At 32.8% G+C, this 23,534-nt stretch overlaps 2 protein-coding genes across 2 annotated transcripts in view; both read left to right on the forward strand.

Moving 5' to 3' along the window:
• The window catches only part of Ptx1 (pituitary homeobox homolog Ptx1), a 190,300-nt gene extending 167,207 nt beyond the window's left edge, over positions 1 to 23,093 (forward strand). The window contains exon 5 of the mRNA XM_072532923.1: positions 11,295 to 23,093. Coding sequence (XP_072389024.1) covers positions 11,295 to 11,894 — 600 coding nt within the window. The 3' untranslated portion in view covers positions 11,895 to 23,093. The remainder of the gene's footprint in view (positions 1 to 11,294) is intronic.
• Positions 15,099 to 15,618, forward strand: LOC140442502 (uncharacterized). The gene is made up of 2 exons (XM_072533569.1): positions 15,099 to 15,162; positions 15,233 to 15,618. The coding sequence occupies exons 1-2, from the start codon at positions 15,099 to 15,101 to the stop codon at positions 15,616 to 15,618; spliced, it is 450 nt and encodes a 149-aa protein (XP_072389670.1).
• Positions 23,094 to 23,534: the final 441 nt, after the last annotated feature.

Raw genomic sequence — 23,534 nt, forward strand, 5'->3', positions numbered from 1 at the left:
CTGTTGATTTGTGAACCGCATGTAATTTACAAAATGCTGAGCAAGACACTTTTACAGATTTTGTACCCATTTTAATACTATAGCGATAAGAATACTTCTTCGTTTCACGTACGCTGCTTTTTCTCCTTTTAGATACTTTTCTTACATCTATGAGAGACCCTAAATACCTATCTTGAATGTTTTTATCTCCCATTGCATAAAATGCTCAAAATCTTTCTCTATTTCCGTCACTGCCACTGGCTACGACACTCACACTTGGACCCTTGTTTGTTTGTTGCAATAGTTTTACCACTAATAGTTGTGTATTGTTGGGTAGTGCACTTGCGTTTCTTAGTATTTTCTTCTGGGCGTCTTTCTGCAGTTTCATCTACAATAAAACATATAAAAATGTATCAGTTATGCTGCTTGAGTTACCATTTGATTAGTTTGCAGTTACATGCTTTGGAATAAATCCCCGATTTAAACCTGAACCACTAGCTTTGTTCATATTATCTGCAATTACATTTTTACTACATAATTTGGGCCAGTATCACTATTATCGGAATCATGATATGGATCACTTTCAGCAGAAATCTCAGTAAAACTAGCCATTTTCGCGAATCGATATACACACTGCGCTTAACAAACAAAGAAAATGTAAGGTTACAACTTCCTCAGCCTGTGGCGCAAAAACCGGTCATGTGAATCAAATGGCCGGTTAATGCACTCAATATCATCGATCCTAAGAACTATGTTACCAAGATTTTTGGTGCAATAACCGTCCACCGTTATTTTTTACATTAAGTTTCTTACATAATACGTGTACGGGTTTCGTACACGATTTCAAATTTTTTTCGATCATCTGGATATGGTTTTTCCAATACGTACTAAATAGCTGTAATAACTGCTATTTACTGCAATATAAGGCCACCCGATTTCCACAACTCTGCATTTAAACTATCTAACCTGTTGTTTCTCTATTTTTTATTGCATGTGGAGCCATAGAAATGTAGATACGTTCCTGCGGAAACTAGGTTTGAGATGTTACCAATCACCTTGCCATACTCCGCATTCAATTTTAAATGTTGATATATATAAATGTGAACTGTCACACTTGCTTTGTGCTTTTATACTTTTAATTAAAGTTGCAATATGATTCAGACGCTTTCTCGCAGCTCACAAATATTAATACTAGTGGTTTATTTTATTCCAGTGTTTTTCTGTAAGTATTTTCATAATTAGTAAGTAATCATTTCTACCATAACATGATCTAAATCTATCGAATCTTTAACTAGAAATCTAATTTTGGAGTTAATCGACTTTTAGTGTCTTAATTAATAATTTGTACATCGTAAAAAAAAACTTTTCAGACCGTAGTTTTTAAGATCTGTGGCGCCCTTCTTATGCATGATCTCGCCCTTCTTATCTTAAGGTGGGGTTTTCTTCAGTTTGTAAACATCTATTTAATAAGACTAAGCGTAAAATAATTTTTTTCCTCCTGTAAATTTATTTTTACGCTTAATAACAATACTTTTGTAAAAAGAAGAGGAGAAGTTATTGACATAATAGTTATAATCCTTTGTTTTCTTTATCACGATCTTTATTGGCAGTTAGCTATTACCCGTGCTAAAGTACATCATCCTCCAAATATTTACGATCTCTCATTACCTGCACAATTAATATGAAATTTTCATTATATACCATACATTATTGGGTCATAAATTTGCGGCTTGTGACAAACTGGTGACAGAACAGTAGCAATGTTTTAAATATTAATGTACTTCGTAGGCAATAAATGATATTAACCGATGCTATAAACAAAATTTAATATTGGAATAAAGGACAACATATTTTTATGGTATTTGAAGAGGATCTATGTAATATCGGTTATATATTGAACATAATTTTACTACATGGTGTTATCCAAGGGGAAATCTTTTAACACATGGATAGATTATCTACAACACTCTATAAACAAAGTCTATCAAATACTAGTTTTTTTCAGGGGATTATGGCTTGACAAAAAAATGTGTCAGAAATGAAATAACTTACTTTGCCATTCATTATTAATATCCAGTCTAGAAAAAGATACACATAGGCGAAAAAAATAATATATAACAACTTGATAATAAGGCTAATGTGTGTCTATAATATATAAATTTCTTTTTTTTATAATATTATATTTATTTACAATCTACATCATTACAGAGTATTAAGTAAATTTTTTTTTTCACGCTTTGTGCGTGAAGAAGAGACATCCAATGATGTCTAACCTTATTCTATTCCGGTTTAGTTTTGAAGTAGGTCTTGGGGCCAGGTTCTATCTAGTCTTCTTGTGGCTGGACCATTGTTGAATAATTCTCTTACTAGCTCATTTTCATGGTGAATGGTACGTTCATTTTGTGGCTCCGTGGCTCGATGGATTTCTTCTCTTATGATAGAAATCTTTCTTCTTCTTAAAGTGCCTATCCGTTCCGGACGTTGGCGATCATCACGGCTATCTTCACTTTGCTTATTGCAGCGCGGAACAGTTCAGTGGTAGTCGTGTTATACCACTTTCGCAAATTTTGAAGCCAGGAAATGCGTCTTCTTCCCGGTCCTCTCTTACCATTTACTTTCCCTTGGAGAATCAGCTGGAGAAGGCCGTAACGTTCTTGATTTCTCATTACATGACCTAGATATTCCAACTTTTTAGTTTTGACGGTCATGAGAATTTCACATTCTTTCCCCATTCTACGCAGGACCTCCACATTAGTAACTCTGTCAACCCAGGATATACGTAAGATGCGCCTATAACACCACATTTCGAAAGCTTCGAGCCGATTCATAGATGCAACAGTCAGTGTCCATGCTTCCATTCCGTAGAGCAGAACTGTGAATATGTAGCAGTTCAATAGACGGCATTTTGTTTTTAATGATATGTCTCGACTGTTGAAAATAGTTCTCATTCTAACGAATGCTGCTTTTGCTTTTATTATTCGCTGTTTAATTTCTGTTGAGTGGTCCCATTGGCTATTTAAATTGGTGCCTAGATATGTATATTGCTCGACTCTTTCGATATTCTGTTGGTTGATTGTAAGTTGAGCGTTTAGTATTGGTTTTTTACTAATTGTCATAAATTTGGTTTTCTTTATGTTAAGAGCTAGTCCGTATCTGTTGCTGACTTCTGTTATGCGATTTGTTAATATCTGTAAGTCATTCAGATTATCGGCAAAAACTATAGTGTCATCTGCATATCTAATGTTATTTAACCATTCACCGTTTATTAGTATTCCTTTCGCACAACCGTCTAAAGCTTCCTTAAATACCCATTCAGAATAAATATTGAACAACAATGGAGACAAAATACAGCCCTGTCGTACTCCACGTTCTATTGCAATTTTATCAGTTAACTGGTCTTCTATTTTGATTTTGGCCGTTTGATTGTAGTAAATGTTTCTGATAATTCTAAGATCTTTGTTGTCAATTCCAATTTCTTGCATTAGAGTCATTAATTTGTCATGTTTTACTCTGTCAAATGCCTTCTGGTAATCTATAAAGCATACGTATATATCACAATTCACATCCCTGCATCTCTGAAATAGCACCTGTACAGCAAAAAGGGCCTCCCGTGTTCCCAGAGCATCACGAAATCCGAATTGTGTTCTTGTTAGTTGTTCCTCACATTTTGTATATATTCTTTTGTGGATGACCTTTAGAAATGTTTTAAGTAAATGGCTCATAAGGCTTATAATTCTATAGTCTTCGCACTTTCTCGCATTGGGTTTTTTTGGAAGATTTATAAAAGTTGACACTAACCACTCTTGGGGAACCACGCCCGTATCATATATACTGTTAAATATATTTGTCAACCATTTTATGCCATCATAGTCCATAAGTTTTAAGAATTCTGAGTGAAAATTATCAGGGCCTACTGCTTTACCATCTTTGGTGCTTTTGATGGCATATTTTACTTCTTCGACTGTAAATGGTGGTCCAGATTCGCAATTGGTGTTTGTTGTAATACCAGTGTTACTTCGTATATCTTCAAAAGTTTTTTCCACGTATTTGATCCAAATATCTCTTTTATGCTCTATTTCCAGTACTATGTTTCCCTGATTATCTGTCAGGAATCCAGTGTTCTTGTGTTTATATAAGCCTGCCGCTTCTTTAATCTTTTTATGGAGGTTAAATGAATCATGTTTTTGTTGTAATGACTCTATCTCTGTACACTTCGAGCTAAACCAATTTTCTTTTGCTATTTTAATAGCCCTTTTTATTTCGTTATTTATGTTGTTGTAGTAATTCTTATTATCTTTAGCGTTTCTTCTGTCTTCCATCATACATAGAATCTCCTCCGTCATCCATTCCTTTTTATTTGTTCTTTCAGGTTTTAAGTATTTTTCTGTTATTTCTTGACTTACTTTGTGCAAATTTTCTAGTTCTACATCTGTGTTATCTGTTTCTGTATGGGCCCATGGTTTTTCTGTACGAGCCCACGTTTTTTCTTTTAGGCGTTTTTGTACCTTTTCCTTTACTGTTTTATTTTTCAGTTGGTTAATATCGTACTTCATAATTTTTGGTCTTTGAACTTTCTTTAAACTAAGTTTCATTTTGGCGATAAGTGGATTGTGGTCCGAATTTATGTCGGATCCCGGGTACGCTTTAACAGATGTTATAGAGTTTCTAAATCGTTTGTTAATAAGAATATAGTCTATTTGATTTCGTACTGTGTGATCTGGAGTATCCTGGGGAGATTTCCACGTATATAGTCGTCTTGGAGAAAGATCATAAAAGGTGTTTGTCACTACGAGCTGTTCTTCAGTTGCAAATTCAATTAAACGGTCTCCGCGTTCATTACGTTCCCCTAGACCAAAGGATCCCACTAAATTTCCACTTTGTCCTTTGCCAACTTTGGCATTAAAGTCTCCCATTATTAGTATTATTTCGTTTTTCCGAATCCTTTTGACAATATTAGTAAGGTCATTGTAAAATTCTTCTACTACGACTTAAAGATTCTAGAAATCTTTAAGTCGTAGTAAAGTGTTTGATTACTTACGTATTATGGTGCATCCACTATTGATCTTAGCACTTTAGACTGGAATCTTTGGATGATATTCAGCGACGTTGTCTTTGCACAGTCCCATAGGTGTAGTCCGTAGAACCAGATAGGTTTGAGTATGACTTTGTATAGAAGAATTTTGTTTTGGATGTTAAGTTTTGATTTACGTCCAAGTAGTCAATACATTTTCCGGAATTTTAAGTCGAGCTGTCTTCTTTTGGTCTGGATATGTTTCTTTCAACTATATTTAGCGTCTGTTACTGTTGGTATTCTTACATTTTCTATTCTTACAGGTGGGCATGTGTTGTGACGGTTGGTAAATGTTATTTGAGTTGATTTTGTTTTATTTACTATTATTCTTCATTTCGTATACCAATCACTGAGTATGTTCAGATGATGCTACAGGTTTTGTGAGGTTTGTATGGGATCTTCATTTACAGCTAGTATTGTTGTCGTCAGTAAAGAAAATGATTGTAGTATTATTAGTCTCTGGTATATCGGCTGTGTAGAGTGAGAAAAGCAGCGGCCCTAGAACACTACCCTGCTTGACTCCGCAGTTGATAAAACAGAGGTTGGATTGTTGGTCTTTGAATTTTACAGAGAAATATCTATTTAATATGTAGGATTTAAGCAGGAGGAAACAGTTACTGGATAGTGCTATTTTTACTTTGTAAAACAGACCTCTATGCCAGACTTTGTCAAACGCTTGTAAGATGTCTAGAAATATAGCGTTGCAGTATTTCTTCTCTTCAAGACTTTTTGATATTTTATTTATCATTCGATGGACTTGTTGGGTAGTGGAGTGATTTTCCGAAAACCAAATTGATGTTTTGGTAGTAATGTTATGAATACATGATCTGCGTATATCCTTTGTAGCAGCAATCTTTCAAAAACTTTACTTGCAGTTGGAAGTAGGCAAATAGGTCGATAAAATGTTACTTCAATTGTTACTCAATGTTACTTGCTTGAGCAAGGATCATAATGATTTCAGCAAACTTCCATATTTTTGGTAGGTATGATAAGCTTAGAATGCGGTTAAATATCACTGTTAGTAAAGTAATGGTCTTGTGAGGAAATTGGTTTAGTACTTGTACCGAGATTAAATCATAACCTAGGGCCTTTCGTGAGTTGAGTAGGTTTATTTTTTTCTTGACTTCTCTAGGAGTAAAACTTTTAATTTGGAGGGACATTTGACATGCTGCGCTAATTAGTTCTTCCATTTCATCATCAGAGTCAGCTGGATCTGTTTGAAATACGTTTGTAAGATGTTCAACGAAGACCTCCGCTTTTTATTTATTGGAACAGGCCCATTTGCCATTTGGTTTGCGTGTGGGAGGGATAGTTGTGTATGGTTTCTTAAGCTTCTTAGTCGCCTGTCATAACGCCTGGTCATTTGCTGTAAGGTTTGTAATGTAATGTTCGAAGGTTTCATTGTTTGCGGCTTTGGTGGCTACTTCAAGTTGCCTACGTGGTCTATTGAATATATGTAGATCTATGTTGTTTCTCCTTGAACGACGTTTTTAAGCAATGAGTTGTCGAATGTGCAGGAAAACATTTGTGGTACTTATGTGTTGGCTTGCGTTCAGTTCGTGGTGTAGATTTCCATGTCGCTTTTTGCACAAGTGTGGTGAAGTATCGAGCTGCTGTATCTTTGTCATGTATAGATTTGATCCGCAGATTAAGGTTGGTGTATCTACAAGTTATTTAATAAGGAATAATGGATTATTGAATAATAAAACTAAAAATAAAACTAAACAAAGAAAATAATTTTACAAAAAATATCTTTAAACAAGCCGTTAAAAAGTGATGTTTTTTCCTAATAAACAATTAAAAGACCTTTGTAATTTTTTGTGGTTAATCTTTTTATTGGGAGGACCGAAAAATTGGTAAAAAATACATATTTAACGAAAAAACCAACCCAAGCCAAGTTAATATATTTTTAATCATATTTCTTTTGTTTATAAATATTAAAACTTAAAATTTTCGCAAATTATAAATAAATAAATATATTTTATAATGCAAAATAATAAGTATGCAATTTTAAATAAGTAATATACCTTTAAATTTAAGACTCTCGCGCGGACTTTGCCAAGGGTGAATGGTGGGGAAAGAAATTTGGAGCCCGTCAGATTTTGAGATTGGAACTTGCTGAAAAATTTGCTATATCTCCGGTTCTCAAAAACGTAGAAACTGATTAAACTTTATTTCCCCGAAAAACAGGAAAATGCTGAAAATTTCACAATTTATATAGTGATGTTTCATAAAGTTAGCCATTATATCTGTCATTATTGGTCACAAAACAATCCAAAAACATTTCGTGAGGTACACCCAACATCCAAAAAACACATTTTGTGTGGAACAATTTTCAGGGATTATATTGTTAATCATTTTTGTTACCTGGATCTTTAAATGGCAAAATATAGCTGATGGAGCAAGACGAAGGTTATATTGGAAAAAACTTAATTTATCAACGAAATATTCCTCCTCGGCATTTCGCGGTACCTGTGGGACAACTTTTAAACAAGACATTTGAGCGAAAGAAAGAGAACTACTGAATGACCTGTAAGTTTTGTGTGTTTTGTCTATATAGACAAAAAATCAAATTGTGACCATAAATTATTGTTTAAAAAAACGCAAGGTAAAAATACGAGTACTTTTTTATCTATTCGTCATTAAGTAACCCCCACCTATGTCTTAAAAGCTTCAGATATCCGCGAAAAATTTTTCGACCTTTTTTTTTCAACTAAACTGGGCTATAGGGCCAGTGTCACCCATGAGCTTGAAGAGCATTACCCTTATAGACCAGTCTGGTTAAAAAAAGGTTGAAAAATGTTTCGCATATATCTGAAACTTTTAAGACATAGGTGGGGGTTACTAGATGACGAATAGATAAAAAGGTACTCGTATTTTTACCTTGCGTTTTTTTAAACAATAATTTATGGTTTATATTAGTTTATATAAGTTTTTTCCCTTATATTTTAAATAAACAATATTTATATCATTTTTTTATATCAAGAATGTCTTTTTTATTTTCCCGTATTCTCAATTAAAATTGATAAATAATTTACGGAGATATTTGCAAAAAAGCAGTTTTTTTTTCACTAATTTATAAGTTTTATTAATTTTTTTATTAACAAAATAAAATTTTTTAATACATTTGAACATCGAGGAATTATTGTCTTTTAAATTTGTGCGAAATTTCCCCCAGATCGGTCAAACAGTTTAAAAGTTATTTAATTTATTTATCCCTGAGGCTAATTATTTAAACTATTGAACTTGCCCTATGAATGATGCTATAACAATGATGTTATTGACACATTTAGCAAATTTCATAGGATTCTTTGAGACGTAAACTATCTCAAAAGTTAAATGCATATTGCGTTTTCATCGAAATTATGTACAAAATAAACGTTTGAAAAAGGAGTATGTTTTTTACTTATAAACAATTGTAATAACTTTTATATTTTTCAAGATCGAGACTTGTACGTACAACCATTGGATAGCTGGTAAAGAAACTCACATTAAAAAGAACCTTCTATGAGCAATAGGAACGAAGTGTATTATTTTTTAAAAAATCTCCGTTGTTTATAAACATTAAGAAGTAAAATTTGCTCAAATTTTGAATAAAAATCTAACCTTTATATTGAAACTTATAGCTATAAAATTCATCCAATTTTTCGAAACTTACAGCCCTTCGGAGCGAAGGTACTTTCGAAAGATCGACATAGGAAAGTGGAGACGATAGCTGTTACAGCTCCGTTTTTTTTTTTCGACATTGGAACTTCAAAATACATAGTTTTCGCTGGCCGAAAAATATGGGAAACCTTGGAAAAATTGAGTCTATCCATTCATCGTAAAAACTTACTTTTTTTTAATTTGGCTGGAATAGTCTGTCGCAGTATTAATAATGATGACATAATTTTCAGCCCCCGGAAATCTCGGAAAATCCCGGAAAACCAACATATATTTTATTTCAATATATCAATGATGTAATAATACTTATATATTTTATAAATTAAATTTCAGGTAATTTTTTACACATTATTTTATTATATTCCTTATATTAATTATAATTGTTTGTATTTTTATAATTAACAATATTGATTTTTATTCTATTTTTCGTACAAATATGATATACAATATTAATCTAATCTACGTTACTGCTTTGATAAAATAAGTCGATTTTTTCATCACTTTGCAATGTTTATTGAACTTTATTTTTTTTTATTTTTTTTTACATACATTGGTTTAAAAGTTAAAATTTGGTTCATTCACTCGACTTCACTGTCAGCTCTGAACCTTTTTGTTGCAGGTTGTTTGTCTTCACTTATTAAATCAGTCTCTTAAATATGCATCTTCAGAATCACTCTCTTCGTCAAACGTAACTGTACCTAGGTTGCAGCATATTTTCTCCTCTACTTCTTCCTCAGTACAATTTATACACAAATTCAAACCACGTTTTCTGCTCCCACATCTAGTAGTTTTGCAACCGGTGGTGCATTTGCATGTAATGTGCTTTAATGTCTCTTCGGGAATTAAATTACCTAGAGTATAAATTGGTTCAAAACCAGTGGCACTTTGTCTCCAACCATAGGCATAAGCATCTAACTTATTACCTAACCACATTTGTAATTGACAGTAAACCCGAAGAACATGCTGTTTGGCTGCACCTTCAGTTGGTGGCAGAGTTTCTAGTTTAAAAGATGATATACCGATATTTCTGTTGAATTGTAAGTATCTTAAATCATTTAAAGAAAGTGTATAGTTGTGTTTTTTTTTATAATTATTTATTATAATTAATTATTCAGTCAATAGTTTTAAATATTACTTACAATTTTCAATCAAAAAGTAATTAAATATGTTTAGTTAAAACTTTTTTGTTCAAAATACATACAATATTTTACTCAAAGAAGTATAAGTATATTGCGTTCTAAAGCCACTACACTGAGACTGACGAAATTTTGGAGCGTGGTGCTGAAACAGTTTCCCCTCCACTTTCCTATGTCGATCTTTCAAAAATACCTTAGTTTCGGCTGTAACTTTCGAAAAATTGGATGAATTCATGTTATTTTATATAATTTATAAATTTTATGTATTATGTATGTAATTTATAAAAAACATATAAATTAGTGCAAAAAAAACTGCTTTTTTGCAAATATCTCCGTAAATTATTTATCAATTTTAATTGAAAAAACGGGAAAATAAAGACATTCTTGATATACAAAAATGATATAAATATTGTTTATTTAAAATATAAGAGAAAAAACTTTTGTTTAAAAAAAACTCAAGGTAAAAATACGACTACCTTTTCATCTATTCGTCATCTAGTAACCTCCACCTATGTCTTAAAAGCTTCAGATATCTGCGAAAAATTTTGTCGTGAAATCGATGATTTTTGCATAACCAGACTGGGCTATTAGTATTAACGACCGGTCGCAGTCCTCAGATTAATTTTTATTCTACCTCGACATTTTTGCTATGAAAACCTTATATAATTTAGTAACACACACTTTTGTAGTTATCTTGTTTAACATGCATTTTTTATTTTACTAGTTTATTTAGAAAATTCCAATTATAGTTTTATTACTCACCTTTTATATATAATTCCCGTTACTACTATGTAAAATTTTGACGTCTATAATTTACTACGTACAATTCTAATATTCCATGGGAAAAACAACACACCAAACTTTCGCAACTCCCATGAAATGATGACTCTATTCAGTAAGAAAAACATGCCGTAAAGTTTATAAAAAAACTTCCCAAATTACGTCTTAATATGCGCATCGACACGCGTGAGCATTGCCAACCCTCCTTCACAATTCGGAGCATGGTAATCGCGTTCGTAACGCCGCACATTCACACGCCTCATCTAATTCTGATTGTGCTACTTCCCTTACTAAACTCATTACTTAGTCTTATGGGCTCCACGTCAAGAAGTATTTCATTCCTCGCTAATACGAGAGCAAACAGATATTCAATGAAACGTTCGTGGATTTTTAATTCTATTTTTACAATCATGAAAAGTAATAAAAATTTAGAAATTTATACATGGAAAATCTTCTTCTTCTTTAAATTATTATATTTACTTGAAAATGTCAGTTCTTATTCTGATTTTTCAAAGTTTTGAATAGTAATTTGCTCTTAGTTTCTTTTAATTACCCTTGAAATCCCGACATTTATTTTTTAATACTATAGTACTAAAATACAATACAATCAAGTTCTATTTTAAAAATGTTACCTTATAGTATACTAACACCTGTTTTTGTTCCAGGTATGGTTTAAAAACCGCCGAGCAAAGTGGAGAAAGCGCGAACGAAATGCTATGAACGCAATGAATGCCGCAGCAGAATTCAAAACTGGTTTTGGCACTCAATTCAACGGTCTCATGCCGACAATCAGTGATGATAGCTTTTATTCATACTCAACGTACAATAATTGGGCTACAAAGGTGCCTAGTCCTTTAGGCACTAAACCCTTTTGGCCCGTAGTACCTTCCAACCATCACCAGAGTCCCGTAAATTGCTTTAATGCGGCCACGTCTGTCACGGGTGCAACGATGAGTGGTGCAGTCAGTAGTATGTTACCAGGTGCTATGGGAACCGTCATGACTTCAACAGCACCAGGAGCGGTTTCAGGGCAACCCTGCCCATATACTACCCCGGCTAATCCGTATTCTATGTATCATCACAGGAGTGCAGCTGAACCTTGCACAGCGATGTCGTCTAGTATAGCATCCTTAAGGTTAAAGGCCAAACAACACACGGGCTTTGTAGGGTATTCTAGTGTAAGTCCAGTTCGATCGTCTTCGACAGGATTATCAGCCTGTCAATATGCAGGTAGTGGTATAGGCGTTGGAGAACGACATGGCTGAGAGCACGAGGTGGCCCTCGTGGCCCATCTAAAACACGAAGACCAAGACGACTAAATGTTATAAAGTTGAAGTTGAAGGGTGTTTATTTGGGGTTACGATAAAACCCAACAGTTCCGTAACGTTTCTAGTAGTTTGTAGCTATTGTATTATATTTATTAATTGATTTAACTACATTATCTACAATAATTTCTTTCAGTCTTGGTCGAATGTGTAAATATGTAAATCATTTATAGATACTTAATGTAAAATGTAAGAAAAGGTGAGAAATTTTGAAATCTTGATAGACTTTGAAATTAGAGTTTTTAAATTTGGTCTTCCAGTTTACCAGTATTAGTAATACTTTTAAGTTTAATTTATAACAGTTTACTATTAGAATGGAAGAAATCATTATTTTAACAATTTTCCAATATCCAATAACCAATTTTTCCAATTTTCTTTCGAGAGATGTATTTTTTGTAGCAGATTTGGCATGTGTTCATAAAAATATCCAATAAACGTATAATATGGTAACTTACTTCAGACGCAACCGGTACGGTATAAAGTGTCAGCAATGTACAGTACATCCAACCAACTTACAGCTCTAAACGATTAATGGAATTTGCAGAAAACCTTTCTTTGTTGTAAAAGGATAAACTGCACTGGAGTTCTCCATGTTTTTAATTACTTACTTTGTTTAGAATATTTTTGACTGTATTATCAGTTAGAGTTAATTTGTATAAAATGAGGAGCAAAAATTCAAATGGAATTTTAAATATTATTGTTTATTTGGCTAATAATGAATGTATAAATATAATGGTAACCTGCTGTACAATTATTTTATAAATAACATTATAATAGTGTACTTACTGATTATTTACATTTATAAATCATCATCATCGTCAATAAATTCACTACCGCTATCATGTAAATCTATAATAACTGGATTAATTTCACTAATTTTATTTTCCCGGATCCACCGCTCTTCTATTTTTCACATTTATTTACAGTTGTGGCCCATATTTCTGGAGTTGCAGTTTTAAGAGCTTCTTGCCACATTTCCCTGACTGCATCATCACTGTATCCACTGCATCCAACGTGATGACGTGGTCATAATACGTTTTACATATACCCTAGATGTGTTCGATGGGATTAAACTGGCAGTGATATGGCGGTAACCATAGTACTTGATGTCCATAACTTCATACAATTTGGTCAACTATATAAACTGATGGTTTTTCATTACGTTTCGAAATTTCCAGTAAGTCTGATTTGTAGGCGTATTCCGGAAAATTGATATTATTTTTAATTAACCAATTTTTTATGCTCGGTACGTTCCAAGACTGTTTTGGTTGTTTCTTTAAAATCTCTAAATGGTAAGGTGCATTATCTAAAACTATAATTGATGGTTCACTCAGGCTAGGTAACAATTTCTTCTCAAGCCATTTAACAAACATATCCGCACTCATGTTTTCATAGTAATCAGCAGATTTTGATTTTGAAGAAAAATCAAATCTGTGTTTTCTATAAAGCCTTTGTAAGTTGTTGAATGTACTGTAGGTATAGTTATATTAGGGTTAGACAACACAGAGATGGAAAGACGTCAAGTGTGGTTTGCATCATAGGTGCGTTTGCACGGTGCGTTGTTAAATGCAGTAGTGTACGTAACATTGCGTGCATCAACAGACAAAAGAGGCACGTTGTTTGCAACTCGCCCCTCTCTATTTCTGTTTCTATTTCCCTTTACTGTTATATTTTTGTAATCCACGTGCGAAATTTTCCAAAGCCTATGTTTTCTATGCGATTCTGCAAAATTCAACTTGTTCTTAACTTTTTAATTCGTGAAATTAATTTATTTGACCTAATTTCTAAGATCTTCCTTTCAAAAGGTCCTTCTATACCTATTTTTTATCAAAAAAACTGTTTTGAAAATAGGAAAAAAAATTTTTTCTGTAAAATCGCTTTATTTGTTCTGTTTAAATTTTGTCCAACCCTCTTGCTTTTTCGTTTTCTTTTGTATCTTTTTAAGAATGTTTAAGTATTACGTTCATTCTGCATCGTCTATCTCTTCTATTGTTTCACCCTTTATGTGTATACTAACAACAATAAAATAAAAGCTAAATCCTAAAAGAAGTAACTTTTTTAAACATGATTTAATAATGACAATGTTATTATCTCAACGTTTTGTTACTGATAAAATAGGCAACATAACATTCTCAATGAAACTTCACAAATTTAATGTAGTCAAATTTTACCGAAAAACAATAATTGTTGTCTAGTATCAATATTGCTATACCAATCAATCATTGTTGAAACTGATGTCGGCAAAATAATTTCTAAGTCTTAAAAGTTATCTACTCAAGATTACAAATATTTCTTATCAAAGAATATTCAATGATAATCTATTTAAGAGGATTATTTTTAGGTCTTTGTTGTATTATTTTAATGATAATTTTCAATTAAAGACCAATTTAAAGTTTTTTGGTTGAATTAGAGAACATTTTCATAAATAAATAATTTTTTAATATATATATATACATATATATATATATATATATATATATATATATATATCGTGAGGTGAATTAAACACAAACAATGATCTATTATGAGATAATTAATAATAATTAAATTATTATCAACTATATTTCCTTCAATAGTCCTGGTGAGATGAATGAATTTTAACTCTTAGGTGCAGACAATAATCAAATTTTAAATGATTGCATTAAATAATCAAAACAATGTATAGGTTAAGGTAAAACTAGGTATGGACTTACTCGAAGTCCATATTGAAGTTACCATTGTTTACAATTTTACGAAACAACGAACAAAATGGAATTAATATGTGTGCATTGATCTACTATCGAGTTGCGTCTGTTTCATCTTATCGACGATCACGCTCTCGATTGCGAGATCAATTCTCCGATCGGTCGTAGGGTTACAGGGAGGACAAATGTATCGATTAATTTACACAACCATATTTGAATTTCAACATATCACTTGTATTGCCATCGGTAAATCAATCCTATGCTGAGACGAGTTTCTGGTTATATGAGCATTATTCTTTTTGACAAATAGTAGGGTGCTAACCTGTTCCTACAACCTTCCTCCTTTATGTGATGGACTTAGGACCGGCAATATGACCATTGAGCTACTTGATCCACTCAATGATCATGTAGGTGGAGTTCTACTAAACGTGTCCTACTAAAATATTAACCTACATTCTTTATGATCGACTATGGTGTGGATTCCGCAAAAAAACATCAACGATCCATTCATTTGGAAGAAACATGTGAGTATGGAATTGATACTCACCATCTGTTTGTAGATTTTAGGTGGGCTATGATAGTGTAATGGTTTAGATCAATGCTTGGACTCAGATGGTCTGGACACGTCTGGTATTAGATTGCTTAAAAATCTTAACTACAATGAGAACACCTGTATTAAGGTAGATCAAAAAGTTTCAGCTAAAGTTTCCATTAACCGTGGTATCAGACAGGGATGTGTTATGTCACCGATGTTGTTTAATGCCTACGTCGAACCAGTTTTTGTGATAGCGTTAAATCGCGAAGGTGTTAACATGGGTCGTGAAATTATTAATAACATTAGATACGCAGATAAACGCAATAATGGCAGAGATCTAAAAGACCGTCAAACCCTGTTGAACGCTATAAACAATGAATGCGCTGAAAAGGGCTTAATAATCAACACAAAAAAAAAACAAAATGAATGGTATCCGGAAAAATAAATATCACGATACTGGAAACACGATAGATATCTGGGTAGTTGAATTGACTGCAGGGTTAAAAGTGACGAAGAAATTTCGACCAGAATAGAAATTGTACAAAAAAGCTTTATTAACTGGCGTTGTGTGTTGTGCAGTAGAAGTCTGTCATTGAACACACGTCTAAGAGTATTGAAGTGCTACGTCTGGTCTGCTTTGTTCTATGGATGTGAAACCTGGACAACAAAAATTAAAATCCTAATAAATTAGAAGCGTTTGAGTTGTCGTGTTACCGTACTATGCTCAGAATTTCATGGACAGCACACATGTCTAACGAACGTGTGCTAGAGACCATGCATAAAGAGCGAAAATTGATCAACATCATCAAAATTAGAAAGGTCCTATACTTCGGCCATATAATGAGAGGACTTAAATATCGCTTACTTCGGTTGATCATTCAGGCCAAAGTCGAAGGATAACGCTAGATCGGATGAAAACAACTGTCCTTGCTGCATAACATTAGACAATAGGCAGGTCGCACCGTCGAGGAATTGTTTCATTTAGCTGCCTACCGAGAAACATTTCATCGGCTTGTTAATACAACGATAGCCAAAGATTGAAAATAAGCATGGCATACAAAGAAGATAATAATGTAGAAATAAATGCACTATTCAAAACCATGCTAGAATTCACTATCTCAGTACATTTAGTAAAATTAGTCAAAACAACCCTCTCAATAGTCGAACGAAGGAGTATCAAGAGTGAAGCAGAACGGAAAATCAGGAATTTTCAAATACAGGTAGGACTTGGACAAGAGTATAGGAGTAAGGACCAGGTGAAGAAAGACTTAAGAATGCTAAGAGTACGTAATTGGAAAACCAAGGCGAAGAATAGGAAGGAATGGAAGCTGATCCTGGAGCACGACAAGACCAACTATGTTTTATAGAACAAATGATGATGATGATCCTCGTTTCTATAGTTTCTTTCTACATTTATTGTAAAGTCACTCCTTCCAGTATTTCTTCTTATCGAGTTCCATAACAATTAATCATACAATCAAACTTACAGACAGATTATTGAACACAATGATTAAGTTTGTTTGTTGAATCATACATAAGATATAAAAAATATAAAATTCACAGTTTTTATTATTTTGTTTATAAAAATGGTCTCTAAAATACGCCCAAACCCGAAATATATCAGAACCTCTTAAAATACGCCATCGTACTATAGTATGTAGCCAACTTAGAATTATTTTTAATTTAGTTTATTTTTCATATTTTTAGAGTAATTTGCTCAAATATTTTTTTAAGTTAATGCAAAAAGTTTACAGTTTTTATAATTACTACTTATAATTATACTTATAATATACTTAAATTACAATGATAATTATCAACTTTAAAATACCACTGTTAAAGACTGTCAACATCTGTTTATATATATTTACTGACGTTCCACACTTCATTAGACATTTCAGGACTTTCTGTTGGCATCTTGAAAATTCTAGACTGCTTTATTACTTCTTTTTTTTTCGTCAAGGGACATTTTCTATATAAAATAAATCTCATGGAACTGTCTTAACACTCTTTTCTTCTTTATAGTTATTTGTCTCAAATAACAGGTCTATCAGGAACCGATTGAAGCCAACAGGGAGGATCAGTTCCCTGGTATAAAGCCAATCTCTCAATATGAACACACTTCTAGCTGAAAACTGGATGAGGTAGATTTGACCGTTTATTTTCTGCAGGACGGTGTATAGGCCTTTACAGTTTCGTTAAAGTTTCGGACAAAATCCTTACTTACATGTAGGATTGTATAACCATACTGGCTCACCTCTTCCGAAAGTTATACCTGTAGCATGCATGTCGAGCTTGGCCTTGGCTTTATCACTTTGAAGCTTTAAACTTTTACGAGCAAATTCGTAAACTTTTTTTTCTTTCAAATTTTCCATGTACGTCAGGGATAAAGTTCTTCATTACAAGGAGGAAACCTTCCGAAAATAAAATCGTGAAGAAGCTTCATTTCTCTTCCGGTGAGTATCATTGATTGAGAATAGCCGGTTGATTCATGTTTGAAACTATATAGTGCGAGTTTTCTTAATATTAAAGATTTTCATTAATTCTTGTCAAAATTCTGATTCCAAATTTCGTCCTTGATCATAATGTAACTGTAAAGGATAACATGTCTTAATACGACGTGTGTTACGAATACTTCTGCTACTGTAGTCACTTCTGGATAAGGAAAGGGTTTCAGGATATTTTAAAAAATAATTCATTGCGGCCATTAAGAACTGGAGAATATCCACTGCAAGTCATTCAAAAGGCTCTCTGGAAAAATATTGTGCCATTTTACCGCGACTTCTTGTTCTAGGGCCTTATATTGGTCCTCTGCCTACCACTGTCTGACAAAATCTACGCAGATGCAAACATGTCATATATTGGCAGAAGCAAAAATTTTTGACAAGGACTACGAGATATTCGTAACTTCTAGATATTTCAAATGTCATCTTTAAAAGTTTTAGAAAAATATACAACTTGATTAAAGTTATATAAAGACACACAATGACTATAAAACATATACATAAATGGGTTAGTTTAACAGACAAAAATCTACAAAATAAATTCTTCAATAAACTTTTTGCATTACCTTGACCTAGTACAAATATATAAATAACCATTGTTATCGTGCCAAATATTTTCGGATTTATCCAAAGATTTTATTTTTAATTGTTTTATTAGGTTTTTTGTTATATAGAATGGTGTCATGATATTTAATTTATCTAAACACACAAACCAAGGAATCCATGTAAGAAGCATCATGCAAATTTCATACTTTAAGGCCAATCATTTAAATGGAAAATAATAAAGAAACTTACTTTAAGTCCAGAAATGTTCTAGTGGAAATACCAATGTTTAATATGTGTAAGGATTCAAGATATTTTAATTCTGTTGACCTTATTCTGTACACATATGTACACCGTTTACTTTTAATACTGCATTGTATAATTAATGATTTTTCCTCTTCCAGGTTAAACCGCTTTGAGAGAAGTATACACCTATATTTAGAATCTTTAGTTCAAAGTGTACTCATTTTATTGTAGCCATCTACTACTACTATTTTCCGTAAATAGATATTGTCAAAACGTTTATAGATTTCTTTAAACCGGAATTCCAAGAAACAAAGGAAACATCTTCTTCTTTAAGTGCCATATTAGGTCTCCCTAACGTTGACAATTACATCGGCAAGTGGTTCAAGGTCTTTAGCTAATTTAAATAGTTGTTCAATACTGCATATTCGTGTCCAACCGCCAATGTTCTTGAGCCATGACATCTGCTTCCTCTGCGGCTCTCGATTTTATCCTTCTTGATAAGCTGAAAGATTCATTTAAACGATTTTCTTTTTGGAAAATGCGTATCTTGTTTGTCCGATTCTTTCTTTTATTACGTCAGTATAGTCGTTGTTGTCGTTAAAAGTAAACTTTTTACTCTTTATAAAAACACTTTATAAAAATTTTTGCCTTTCTTTTAAGTTTGTATGATGCTATATAACTATATTTTAAAAATATCAAATATTTTAAATAAATCATAGCATTTCGTGAGAATACATGTTTAAAGATATACCTTACTAAACCAATAATAGAGTATTCTTAGCACCATAATAATAATAATAAATCATTTTTTCCATGATATAACTATAACCATGTACCACTCGAAGATCTACTACCTACTTATGTGTTTTGATTTATGTAAACCATAGTGAAGTTGATCTATAAAAAGTAGATTAGCAAAGTTATCGTTTACTACCTGTACAGACTATTACTTGTTTAGTTATGAACAAAATTATTTAAGCATATTATATTCGGTTATATAATTAAACAACTATGGTATACAATTTAATTATTGTGGTACTACAAGGCTTGTTTTAAATTGATTTTCTATTTTTTTTTTTGTATTTTTAGGTAATTTTCTTTAATTTAGATGAGTTTCTTTTGGTTCAGTTTTTGACGGAGTTTAAAAATGATTTCCTGCACTTCTCTATTTCCTTGTTTTCTTTCATCAAAACTTAATGTGTGATAATATGGAGACAGATTACATCCTTGTCTGACTCCCTTTTTTGGATGAAATTTCTTGAAAAGTATGTCAAGGACTTTTAGTGATCGAGTAGTATATTTGTATAGTTCAGTTATAAGCGAAATCAGGTGTTGCTATACTCCTACTTCTTTTAGTATTCATCATAAGTGCTGCCATTTGACCCTGTCGACGCGTTTCTGGTATGTGAGATAAAAGAAAAGGGAAGACATTTAAGCAGTAGCGAAAGATAAAATAGGAACAAAAATTTGTGCCCGTAAAAATCATTGGTTTGACGATGAATATAAGAATGCAACAAAAGAAAAAAATGAAGCCTACAGAAAGATGCTTACCTGACGAACTAGAACAACTGTAGAGAATTACCAGACAAAGAGAAGAAAAAAAAAAGAAGATACACAAAAGAAAAAAACCAAACCACTTAAATAGGGAATTTAAATATATAGAAAACCTCAACAGACAGAAAGAATTCGGAGTATTCTATAAGAAAGTTAACATCAACAGAAAAGAATTCAAGGCAACCACAAGACAATGCAGAAGTCAGAATGGCGACCTAATAACCACAAGGAAAAATGTGTGCATAGATGGGTGGAATACTTTAACCATGCACTTAATATAGAGGAAGAAGACGAAAATCTGGAAGACGAAAGAAATGAGGTAAGAGGAACAGACAAGAGGGAAGAGAAACCATCAACGATTCTTGAAGTTAAAGATGCAGTTAAAAAACTAGTCAGAAACAAATCACCTGGAATTATAGCAGCTTATTAAGGGAATATGGACACAGAAATCCCTCCCCAATGATGGGAATATTGGAATACTTCTAAATGCAGCGTATTAAATATTTTCCACAGTACTATGTCACCGTATGGCACAGTATGCAGAACGTATAGTAAGAAAATACCAGGCTGGTTTCAGAGGTGGTGAATCGACATTTATCAGATTGCAACCCTGAAACAAATTTTAGAAAAAACACTGAAATATGGCATTGATACTCATCACATATTTATAGACTACAAATCAGCCTAAGACTCTGTCAATAGAAGAGAAATGTTCAAAGCAATGAAAGAGCTAGGAATACCAAATCAGTTGGTAAATTTAACAAAACTAACTCTTAAAAAAGTTGAATGTAGAGTACGAATTCAGGGGGAATTGTCTGAACCTATTAAAACAAATAACGGGCTGCGCCAGGGAGACCCTCTCTCCTGTACACTGTTCAATCTTACTCTGGAAAAAGTAATACGTATGTCACAAATCAAAACTACTGGTTTAATATAAAATAAATCAGTGCAAATCCTTGCCTATGCTGATGATATCAATATTGTTGGGAGAACGGAAAACGCTGTACGAGAGGCGTATGTAGCATTAAAAGAATCAGCTACAAAAATGGGTTTAACAATAAACACCAGCAAAACGAAGTATATGAAAATAAACACGCAACCACAAATCCTACAACCACTTATTATAGAAAACGACGCAATCGAAGCAGTGAACGAATTTGTATACCTGGGAGCGCTCTTTAACACTGAAAATAATACTACCGCAGAGACAAACTCTGTCGAAAGAAAAGAACTAAAGCGAATCTATGGAGCAGTGAATGACAATGGAGTGTGTAGAAGACGATGCAACTACGAACTTTATAGAATATACCAGGAACCTGTTATCGTAACACATATTAAGATAGGACATCTGAGGTAGATAGGGCATGTAATGTGGATGGAACAAAATGGCACAGCTATTAAAAGCTCCTTGATAGAACCGTTGGTCAGAGAAGAAGGGGAAGACCCAGAACAAGGTAACATCGATGAAGACATGAAATATATGGGAATACGTGTTTGGCGGAGAAAGGCGATATATAGAGCCAACTGGAGAGAAATTATTGAGGAGACTAGGACCCACGCAGGGTTGTAGAGCCAGAATGATGATGATGATAATGAGATAAAAGCAATAGTTCTTTAATTGTCACATTTATGGAAGCTACCTTTTTTATGGCATTTATATAATTATTTAACAATTACAATGGTATTCCGATTTCTGTTTTCTTGAGCATTTCTGTTGTTCAAATCATATTTGGACCTAGTGCTTTTTTGACATTAATTTACTGATCTCAATACTTACTTCATTTTCAAGTATATCAGGTTCTTCTTCTATTTCGTCATGGCTTTGGTGAACAACTTCCTGGTGTTAATGATCTTTATATAGATCCTGGCTGTATAATCCAAATATCTCTACTATATGTTCTCTGTTTGTTCACAAGGTTTCTGTGTGGCTGATCGTGGCTCTCAATGTCTTACGTATATATAGACCAACCTTTATATTGATAGACCAATATTATTTGAATAATACCTCATTATTGCCAAAAATTTATTGTAATACCTGCTATGTGTAGTTTCTCATTTTCTTGTATAATACAAGTAAGTTTTTTTAGCACATTATCGATGTTACATTATCGATGAACATTACATTAGACATTCTGTATTACAACAAGGTTGATTTTTTATTGCAGATTTTATCCGCTCTTAGTTATTTTTAGCCATCATTAAGTATTTTCAAGTCTGTTTACCGAAACGTTGCTTTACTAACATAAGAATAAGTTTAGCAGTTTCCAAAAAATGCAACTGGTCCTCTGGCGGTCGATAAAGATCGATGTGTGTGCGTGCTTACATTTGGTACCGTTAGCCTTGCAAGGACGGTAACGATCACGGCAGCCGTCCATGCAGTGACAGTGATCGAACTCCACACGGCATCGATACCGTGCCGTTTGGCGATCGATGCGTATGTACGGCTGTACGCTCACATTGTTTCTTCGCGCCATCAGAGGAATTTGTTCTATGGAACTTTTATAGTCCCTCCAAATTCGATGTGTGTGCGCATAGCTTAAGTATATTATTAAATTGAAAAAAAATGTATGAATCAAAATTTTAAACTTTTACTAGCATTGTTGTGAACAAGGATGAAATGAGTAAAAATTATGACTTATACTGTCTTCATATACTTTAGTCTAACGAAACATTGCTAATCTATAAATGAATAATAGTAGATAACGTGTCTTATGACAAGTTTTTATGTAAAATTTTTGACACACAAAAACTTTTCATTTATTATCATTTTTTTAATCATTCCTTTGGAACCGTATATTTTCCAGTGTATATAGCCATTCTGTATGAGTGCTGACGATTCCTGAGATTGTAGGGCCCTTTTTGCAGGCCCCTTGTACAAAGGCTGCAATGTGCAATGTAATTAAAATGTCGTAGATTTGTTGAATGAATGAAAAAAATTTGTTATTTGATTATTTATATAATGTAAAATAGAACGTATAGTGATTTCCAAAAAAATCTATCGTACCTTTTATTCGATTATACTCTGCATATCGTTTGTAATTGTTCAAACATTTTCAACCATCTAGTCACAATAAAATTATCCATATCAACAATGACTTTTCTTATAAATATATTACCTTTATTACCTCCCCATTCCTTACAATCCAACAACTTAGTGTCATTTAAAGACTAAGGTACCCATTTAAAAATATAACATAAGTATATATACATAAGTATATATGAGTCATAACTATTGGGACATAGACTAAGGACAGGTTATTTAGACCAAAATATGGCTATTGGGCCCAATATGCCTTAATAAAATGTTGCTGAGAAAAAAGATACAGGGTGTTAAGTTAATTTTTGTTTTTCGTTGTTTGCTAATAGTTTCCGTGTATATTTATAAATTGCTATCAAAATTGGCACAGAGGCAAGACAAGAAATAGTATTTTATTTACAATTTTACGATTTGTCATAGAGGGCGCCACGTGGATCATTCCTAATGATCAAATTGAGTCTAAACTTTTTCTGATGAAAC

This window comes from Diabrotica undecimpunctata, chromosome 5 (genome assembly GCF_040954645.1).
Source record: "Diabrotica undecimpunctata isolate CICGRU chromosome 5, icDiaUnde3, whole genome shotgun sequence".
Lineage (NCBI taxonomy): Eukaryota > Metazoa > Arthropoda > Insecta > Coleoptera > Chrysomelidae > Diabrotica > Diabrotica undecimpunctata.